The 9,809-nt window shown below is 49.0% G+C and overlaps 1 protein-coding gene across 2 annotated transcripts; it reads right to left on the reverse strand.

Annotated features, from left to right (window-relative positions):
* Positions 1–419: 419 nt before the first annotated feature.
* Positions 420–9,499, reverse strand: Dact1 (dishevelled binding antagonist of beta catenin 1). 2 transcript variants are annotated; one of them, XM_038337482.1, is made up of 4 exons: positions 9,176–9,499; positions 6,696–6,828; positions 5,776–5,931; positions 420–2,218 (listed from the first exon to the last, which is right to left on the reverse strand). In XM_038337482.1, the coding sequence occupies exons 1-4, from the start codon at positions 9,497–9,499 to the stop codon at positions 492–494; spliced, it is 2,340 nt and encodes a 779-aa protein (XP_038193410.1). In that variant the 3' UTR covers positions 420–491. The 2 variants fall into 2 exon arrangements, with proteins under 2 accessions (XP_038193410.1, XP_038193409.1); XM_038337481.1 differs by having other exon boundaries at positions 420–2,329.
* Positions 9,500–9,809: the final 310 nt, after the last annotated feature.

The raw sequence follows: 9,809 nt of genomic DNA on the forward strand, positions 1-9,809 counted from the left end.
GAAGAGTTGACTATATCAAAAAATTTACCGAAAGCAATGACCATTTTTTTTCTACGTACTCTACACAATTCAATGCAATGCTCATCAACTGGAAAGCCCTTTCAGGGTCACAGCCCTAAAGAATCAAGGAGCAACTTCATGTCTTAAAAAATTCCATCCACGGACCTTGGAAACAAAAGGCCTCATCCAAATAAAACCTGAACATCAAAAACCTGTATTTTGCAGGCGCCCGGACAATATAAACCAAAAATAAAAAATAAAAATAAAAAAAGTTGATAATCAAAATTCATTCACTATCACCACCATTAAGACCTTAATATTTACTTCTAACTAGCGATACATCCTTCACCTTCCATCAAAGGCACTAGCGTCCATACATAATTTATCTTGGGCGTATCCCATTTCAGTATGACACAAATATTAAGACACCACTTTTTTTTTTTTCCAGAGACGTGGGGGTCAGGAGGAGGAACACTGGCTACATCAACCACTCAAACAGTCGTCATCAGTTTCAAAGAGCCCGACCGGAAGCGGAGGATCTTCTTCTTGAGGTTGTGCGATGCCTTGATCTTGACAAAGGTTTTCGTGGGACAGGTGTGGAGGTCCGGGGCCGTGACCGTTTGAAGTGGGAGAGTCTGGACGAACTGGGACCAGATTAAACCCCCGCTCTCCTCGGAGTCGCTGGTGGTGGTGCTCTCGCCCACGAACTCGCCCTCGCTCACGCTGGACTCGCTGTCGCCGAAGCAGTTGGTGGTGTAGTTGCTCTGCTCGTCCTCGCTGGTGTCCACCACGGTCGAGTGGAAGAGAGACTCGCACTCGGCCGAGTACTCGGAGTCGCTGGCCACGTAGGCGTAGGGGCTGGGGTAGGGCAGCGCCATGGCCACCGGGTAGGCGCCCGCGTGCTCCCTGCGGGCCCGCCGCGCCCGCCGCAGGGCCTCCTCGTAGGAGACCTCGGCCGACGACTTCCACCGGCGGTAGTCGGTTCGCTTGTGCTTCGGTTTGGCCACCACCGGCTCCCGTCCGTGCGCGTGCGCCCTGCCGCCCGCCCGATGGCCGCTAGCGCCTAGGACTCTGCCGGGAAGGCCCGCATCGGGCGGCCCACCGCGCCGGCCCTTCGAGGAGGCCTTCCTGAGTTTCCTGTTTGTATCCAAGTCGTCAGGGAAGCGGCACTTCTTGCCTGCTGCCCGCGTTTTCTCCCGAACGGTGGGCAGGCCGTGCTCCGGAGCCGCGGGGCCGCGGGCCTTCAGGGTGGCGCTCCTCGCGACGCCCGGGTTCCTGTGTGCACGGTGAGGCCTGGCTCCCGCCTGCTGCCCTGGGATGAACTGAGCTTTCACCAGATGCCCCTCTTCGAGGCTCTGAGACGAGCCCTCGCTTTTGAAGTCCAAGGGCGGCCGGTCCACCGCAGGCAGAGCCTGGAGACCGCCCTTCTGCGGCATCTTCTTCTGGGGCTGCGGAGCTTTGTTCTCTACCGGAGCGACGGGGCCTCTGCCGGGACTGGCTTTAGGAGAGACAGCTGAGACCTGGCCGCTTTCCTTCGGGGACTCCCCCAGCCCCGTCGGACACCTTACGAGCTCTTGAGAGGCTGCCTTGGCCGTTTTGGGCAGATGCTTGCTTGGGGGTTCCATGGCCGTGCTGGCCGAGCAGCCCTCCAGCAGAGCCAACCTCTTGCTTTCCAAGGGCTCCGCCTTTGAGTCTTTTGACTTCTGCTTAGGTGGGGAGAATGGCCCAGTTTCCAAAGAGGCTATTCCCCCAGAGGGCAAACACATCTGTTTCGTATTCTTAAGGTTCACACCACTGCCTTGTGGGACAACAACACCAGGGACCCTGACACACACACTTCCATTCCTCAAAAGCCCCTTGGTTGGGTCAGCGTTCACACTCGTTCTAGGTTTATTGGTCCTTACGGGGTGTGTTTTTTTCTGGACCAGGCTCAGAATGTAGCCATCCATTTTCTTACTGGATGAAGAAGGATGGGAAGTTGACCACAAACTGCTCGGAGATGGCAAGGAGTTATCAGTTTTGGTGGCGGTCAGTTCAGATCCGAGGCAAATGTCACTGGCATGGCTCCCAAGCCCCTCCTCTTCCCGCAGAGAGCTGCCCGTCAGACAAAGGAGAAACATTGGGCTCTGCACAGCCACGGCATGAAGCGGACTAGGATATCGATATACATCATTCCCGTTTTTAGACACCAGATCACACTGGTATTTAGGATTCACATCTGCAATGACATCAAGGGAATTAAATTGTGGTGTGGAGGGGGAACTGCAAATTGCCCCGGAGGCCTGGTCTTCACAGTGGCCGCCTTTACATTCCAACCATCCTATGAGATCTGAAAAACATGTAAAGGTACACTGAAGAAATGAACCGCTAGCGCCAGCCTGACTCTGGCCAAATGTCACTGAAGAAATGAACCGCTATCGCAGCCTGACTCTGGCCGAATGTCACTGAAGAAATGAACCGCTAGCGCAGTCTGACTCTGGCCGAATGTCACTAGAGAAACTTACGGGTGGAGAGAGTATCAAAGGATTGGGAAATACTCCACACTAGCTCTTCTACAAGTTTACATGAAGGTCATGGGTTACTGAATGAAGGCAAAAAATATCCAAGAACTTTGACAAAAATATGTATCATGTCTTTAACAAAAAATATAAGCCACGGATGCCTTGAAACTACTGAATAATGAAAGGAAATACTTCATGAATCTTAGCAACAGTGATGACATAAACCAGTATAGTTTTTAAGGTATGTAAAGAAACTCTGAAGTAAAGCACACCAAAATCCTAACAGTACCCTTCCAGTGTGGTGAGGGAAAAGCAGAGGTTGCTCTCTTCTGTTTCCAGTAACTGTACTATAGATATGAGCTGTCATGTGGATGCTGGGAATTGAACCCGACTCCTTGGGGAGAGCAGTTAGTGCTCTTAACCACTGAGCCATCTCTCCAGCACCCTGAAATATTTTTAAGGGACTATTTTTATTTTTAAGTGTGTGTGTGTTGTGTGTGTGTGCACGTGTGTCAGTTCGTATGTGTGCAGGTGCCCACAGAGATGGCAGGACACCATCAGACTCTGAGGCTGGAGTTAGGAGCAGTGGTCAGCTCCTGAAGTGGGGGCTCTGCAAGAGCCCTGTGCACTGAGCAGAAGCCTGAGCTCCAGTGCCCGGGTCTTACCACAGTAACCGCTAGGAACACTTAACGCCCACTGTGCCTTCAGGGGTGACACTAAGAACAATACTTTTAATTTTTAAAGACTGGGCAGTTTTACAAATTCCTTGGGGTTGGAGACAAGGTCCAGCAGTTAAGAGCATTTGCTGCTCTTTGAGAGAATCCGGATTCAGTTCTCAGCATCTACATGACTCCTAGCTGCCCTCTGGCAGCTGTAGAGGATCTGATGCCCTCCCTCTTCTGGCCTCTGGACCTATTACATGTGGTGCACAAACATACATGCAGGCATATTCATAACACATAAAATTCTTTTTTTTTAAGGAGAAATTCCTTCAATCTAAAAAATGTACATGTCAAAATACAGTGAAACAAAGCCCTTAGTTAAATGTTGGTTTCTAGCTTGGAAAATATAACAAAATCTTTCTATGAACTTCAGTTAAGAAAATTAGAAGTTTTTCTCTGTTATATCTATTTGTTTAAATAATGAGAACTTGCTATGTATAAAATTCTGTGTTAACTGTTTAGGGGAAAGTTTTATGACCTTCAGTTTTAGCAGTCTTGGGAAGAAAACAAAAAAAAAAAAAAACTAGACTCAAGGATGATATAATTTGTAAGGAGATTTTTTTAAAGATGAAAATGCCATGTCTTAACTGCTAAAAAAAGCCTGTTAACAGTAGGGAAGCCCAACATGGTGATGAGCACCTATGATCCCAGCAGGAAGAGGGACAGGGACAGGGCAGCCTGGAGTTAAGAAAGAAGGAAGGAAGAAGACCTCTGAAGAAAGGACAGGAAAAACTAAAATGAGACCTCTCTAGCTGACATTTTTTCCCAACATCTCTCCCCTGGAACCTTAAACCCACTTTTTTGTCTTAAAGTCACATTCGCCTGAGTCTCCATTTGCCTTCTTTAGACTTAGAGTGGAACAGCTCGGTCCCCAAGGCCCAGCCCAACTGTCTCATTATGTAGTGATGTGCCATCTGGAAGAGCCAGGAGTCTGTCTTCAAGGAAAACCTGCCCAAAGTGCCTTTTAATGTGTTTATAAAGTTTCCCTCTGAAACCAGATCTGGAGAGTGATGGGGAGCAATTAGCAATGAACTTGGGGCCCAGATACTAGATAACAGGGCTCTGTACTCATCCCGAGTGGTTGATTGCTGCTGATAACACACATTGTACAAGTGCAAAGGCTTGACCAATTAGCAACCTCGGCTGCTCAGTGTGATGTTTGTTTTGCCTGGACTCAAAAATCCATCCTTGTACTCAGATGAAAATCATAGAGGGCAGTGGCAATCCCTGCTCCTCCAGCGGCTCTAACCCTCAGATTTTCTCTGCTATTCTACACCAAAATATCGCAGGAAGGAGGGGGAGTTCCCGCTCAGGGACAACTCTCATTCAGCAAGCAGGAGCTTCTGGCAATAGCTGGCTGATAAGCCACAATTTTATTTTATTTTTTTAATCAGATGAGATGGTTGACTGTAACCATTTCTGAATTCACATAGAGTGGTGGGACAGCATAAATTAGACCTGAGTTTGAATCCTGCCGTGTCCAACTATATATAGCCTCAAATCATTTAAATGACTTCACTTGGCCTCATTTTCTTTTTTAATATTTAGTTTTATGTGTATATGCCTGAGTGTATGTACCACATGTGTAGTGGAGCCTGCAAAGGTCAGAAGAAGATCACATCCCTTGGAACAAGAGTTACAGATGGTCGTGCTGGAACCTGAACCCAGGTCCCCTGCAAGAGCAGTAAGTGCTCTGTACTGCTGAGCCATCTCTCCAGCCCTCACATTCTTAATACATAACTACACCCAAAGGGTAACAACTACACCCTGAGAAGTGTCAGGAGGATTCAAAGAAGATAAATGTATGCAGAGCATCACAAATTCTTCCATCACTAACAATACTATGATTATCTCTAAAGCCTGAGGCGAATTATAATATACAGATTATGGGGAATTTCACCATGTGGGGTATTCTGAGAAACATGGAAGGGCCACTGTTCCCAGTATCAACAGCCCCTGGTTAGACTGATGGGCATATGTAACTTCATGTGAGTTTAAAGAATAAAAGAGTTCCAGGACAGTTTTTGAAAGAAAATAACGGACCAGAAATGTAGCCCAGTGGCAGTGTGCCAAGGGTACCCCAGAAACACAAAAAGGAATGTAAAATGGGTCTGTAGACTGTATAGTATATGTTTAATATATGCAAGAACCTAGATTCTATCACCAGCATGAAAAGAATGAGAGAAGGACAGAAGGAGGGAGGGAGGGAGGGAGGGAGGGAGGGAGGGAGGGAGGGAGGGAGGGAGGGACAGACAGACGGAGGGGTTAAACAGCAAAGAAACAGAGTATATATCTCTAATAAAGGGACAGTTCCTCTAAAGGCAAAGTGTCTTTCTAATTCCATAATATAAAGCCAAATGGCACCCAAAGAGTTGGTTAGTTTAGATGTGCATGTAGACCAGAGTACAGGCTCTGTGTGGAACTGTGGCACTGACTGCATACAGCACACTGACCAAACTGTCCTTCTATCAAGGAAGCCGCTGAAGCCACATAATTTTAAAGACCCCTGACTTCTCCCAATTAAAATTTCTGTCAATGCTAAAAATCCTTACCTGCAGATTTGGGGCAACCATCAGAGATAGTCAAAGCTGCCTCCAAGGGGCTGCAAAAGCAGGTGCTGGAATGGCAACTGGACAAACACTCACTGAACACGGAATTAGAGGAATTAGAAAGGGATCCTGAAGCCCCGTCACTCAGCTCATAAAACCCTACAAGTAAAAAGACGGTTGAAATTAAGATCATATTAAGCAATAATACATGTTTATGTCTAAAATGACAAAAGGGTAAAGCATCAAGGAAAAGAAAAGCTGGTTTCTGCTGTAGATCGTTGGGGAATATCACATACATTGTAGATTTTAGGGTCCTGGTTATAGGGTTTTATTTCAAATATTCCTTAGAAAAGGCAAAAATTATATAACTCTGGGTATAGTTCAAAGTTCCCTTCATCTTCCACTTTTAAAGGTGTGTAAATCTGACAGAACCTCGCCTTCATCAAGAGTGTTTCAAAAGGAATAACTAAGTTCTCTGGGTGTGGTGGCTCATGCCTATAGTCCCAGCACTGAGAAGGCTGAAGCTGGAAGACAAGAGTGGTCAGTCTGGGCTACCAAAAAACTGAAGGAAATACGTAAGTAACTTTAAGAGAAAAAGAAACTTAGGAGCCAAATGGCTTAAAAGTAGATGAAATTGCAGTGATCTCAGGAAGCTGAAGTGTTGCTCATCTTCTATCCCAGATCTGACTTTCTCAGGTTCCAAAGCAGATCTGTTTGCTCCTCCAGAAATCTGAATAGAACTTTGTGGGTTTCGGACTCAGGGGACATTGGGCAGCTCAATCTCGTTATTAAAAATGTTGTAGACTGAATTTATTTCTCTCTCGAGCAACTGTATGGCAGGCTGCTCATCAAAAGTTCTCACACTGGAAACAAGCTCCATTGCCACTTGCTGGGACGTTTCTCTGAGGCGCCTACCGGCTCACCTGAGCTGGGCCGGCTGTCCGTTTCCAGCTGCTCTTCAGACGTCTTTTCAACATCCAGTCTCAGGTCACTTATCTGCTTGTCAAGTTCCTGCAGCTGATTCAGCAGACCAGCATCTCTTCTCCTCAAGCAGTTCTGATGGGGAAGAAGCAGGGAAAGAGAATGGGCACACTGGATGACAGAACCAGGAAGTCTACGAAGCCACTCATCTAGACAGTCACTGAGCCCTTCAGAGCAAACTACCGGATAATCTGAAGTCAAAAATTCGAGAATGCAAGGCATGCCCTATCTTTAAACCTTTGGTGATGCAGAGTTTGTTCATTAAAATAGGACCAGCAGCACTTGACTCAGTGAATAAAATAATGCTTGCTGCTTAAGCATGCTGATCTGAAGTTAGTGCCCTGAGCCCACGTTGGAAGGAGAGAACCAACTCCTGAAAAACTGTCCTTTAACTTCCACAGGAATGATGCAGTGCACAGCTGCACTCGTTGGCACACACCAAACACACAATAACAAAATTTTAAAACTCTATACAGCTGAGTTGTAGCTCAGTGGTAGAGAGCTTGACTGGTGTGCACTAGCCTCTGTGCTCAATGCCCAGTACTGTAGGAAAGGACAAGACTTGTTCTTGGCTTTTGCTAATCTATACAAACTGTGGATTTTTAATAGGGAAGGGCAAGGAATTTGTACAGGCTTTGAATCATCTGGAGTACAGCCAGTTTAAAGAAAGTCCTTCACAGAAGGCTCTTGAAGTCAGAGTAAGAGATTTCCTACAGTACACTATAATCTTTCTTAGGTGAGGTTTTCTGGCCAAATGTCATGGCCTACAGAATTTTGTTTTCTATTAGTTGCTTAGTGGGGCTTAATCACTTTTAGGGCCTTTGAAAGCGAGAAATTAATACTAATAGCCAGCGCCAAGTATAATGTGAGCTAGCAGAATCCAAAACCCTCCAGGGAAAGCCCATCAAGATTTGAACTCAGCTTGGGTTTCCAAAGGTGACAGATTGGTTGTGCTAACTCACACTGCCATCTAGTGCTTCCTATTGCTAGAGAAGCAGAAGAACGCAAAAGGCATCTGGTTCAAATCAAGAATGCCAAGTCTACAAATGAAAACAGCCCCGTAAACCCTGACTGCAGTGGAATTCTTCTGACACACTGCCTTGCTCCCCTGAAGCGGACAATAGGAATGCACCACGCTCAATCTTGAGATCCGTGAAGACAAAAAGGCACTATTGTAAAAGACAACGCTGAAATGTAAACGACCAGCCACAACCAGAAAGAACTGGCTCAAATTCACGTACATACAATTCTGTTCTATCACCAAAGAAACAGTAAAAATGCCAAAACAGAGAGCTATTGCACAAACCACAGCACACATCCTTGCAAAATAGATACACAGAAATAGCCAGTCCTTCCTCGTGTCCTATGACTTTAAAAGCTGGGAGACATAAGCCATATGCTTGCGTGCTAACATTTGAATTTCATCAGCTAAAAGATGAATTAAGCAAAAACGCTTTGATGCTCAATAAATACACAATCTAAAAACCGGCAATACAAGAAAGCACGTGACAACCCTAGCATCACTTTCAGAGGGTCATTATCTAGCATAAGTAGTCTAATAGAACAGGGCGGGTTAAGAATCTTTTTGCTGTTTCCAAAACTACATTTTGAGGTCACTGAAACAAAGCTGCCGCCATTATTTTGAGGCGGCGTCAAAAGCTGTTCTCAACACATGAAGGTCCAAAGTTCTTTTCCTTCCTTGTTAATGAAGACTGCACAGAATGACTGAGACGGTGACAGAAATCCAATAAGATAAATGCTCCCAGCGAGCAGGTTCCCTCTTCTCCCACCTCCACCACCAAGCACAGCTGGCGGGCCAGATAAAATACGAGTGGAGGGGGCAAGCTCTCGGGCCAAATTGCCAGTATTTGCATCTAGTTTTAGCTGCCTTATACAAAGGACTTCTATTTAAAACTAAGCACCAGGAGAAAAGAGACTTGCAGGGGAGAGAGCACCGGAAGGGGCACGGTTCCCAGCAGGAGCTTCGCTGTAACCGTAAAACTCAATGTTGGACAGTTAGCCGAGCCACAAACTCCCTCCTCGCTTTTGTCCACCCCCCAGGGGAGAGGGAGTAACTACGGAGACCACAAGGTGAAATGGCAGTTTAAGTGGGGGTCGCAAACCTCTGAGGAAGGGGGCATGCAGTAGCCTAACTTTCAGGCTGGAACCAAGGGACTCCACGAATTCCAAACGCTGGAGGGAAGGAAGAGCCGCCACCCCCTCCCCGCCATCCGCGCGAGGTCGTCAGCTCCTCAGGTGACACAAAGCAGGCAACCTCCAGCAACGCCTGGAAGTCACACGCTCCGGGCATCCACGACACCGGAGTCAGGGAAAATCGAGGCGGGGGTAGCGCCACGGCCAGGGATCCCGCGACCAGAGGCTACCAGCCCACCCTTCGGTCCCGCCACCGGCCACCACCTACCAACTGCCTCCGCAGCAGCAAGATGTTCTCCTCCAGGAACTTCTCCTCCAGACGGCTGCGCTGCGCCGCGTCCCCCCGCAGCTCCCCGGAGCGAGGCGCGACAGTCGCCGAGGTCCCGGAGCAGCGCAGCGCGCCGCGCACCAGCAGCTCCTGGCGTTGCCGCAGGTACCCCAGCTCCGCCAGCCCCGCCAGCGTGGCCTCCTGGCGCTCGCGGGTGCGCTGTCGCTCCGTGTCCGCCTCGCCCCTCTCGCGCCAGCGCCCCTCGGGCTCGGCGCCCCGACCGGGAATCAGCGGCTCCGGCTCGCGCGCTGCGTCGGGCTTCATGACCCCGGCGAAGCCCGGCCAGCCCGGGCGCAGCACCTCGCGCTAGGACCGCAGGCGAGCGCTCATGCCGCCAGCACTCGCGTCCCGAGCCGCTCCAGTCTGCCGCCCCGCAGCTGATAACGCCCCGGCCACGCTACGTCACGCCCGGCCCCGCCACCCGCCACCCACCACCCACCACCCCGCCCGCCGCCGGCTTGCGGCGCTCAGCTCCTGACAGGCGCCGCGGCCGCCTGCGCCCCGCCCCGGCTCCGCCCCGGCTCCGCGCCCCCTTTTCGGTCCGACGGCACCGCGGTCCCCTAGGCGCCGATTG

This window comes from Arvicola amphibius, chromosome 7 (genome assembly GCF_903992535.2).
Source record: "Arvicola amphibius chromosome 7, mArvAmp1.2, whole genome shotgun sequence".
In the NCBI taxonomy this organism is placed as follows: Eukaryota; Metazoa; Chordata; class Mammalia; order Rodentia; family Cricetidae; genus Arvicola; species Arvicola amphibius.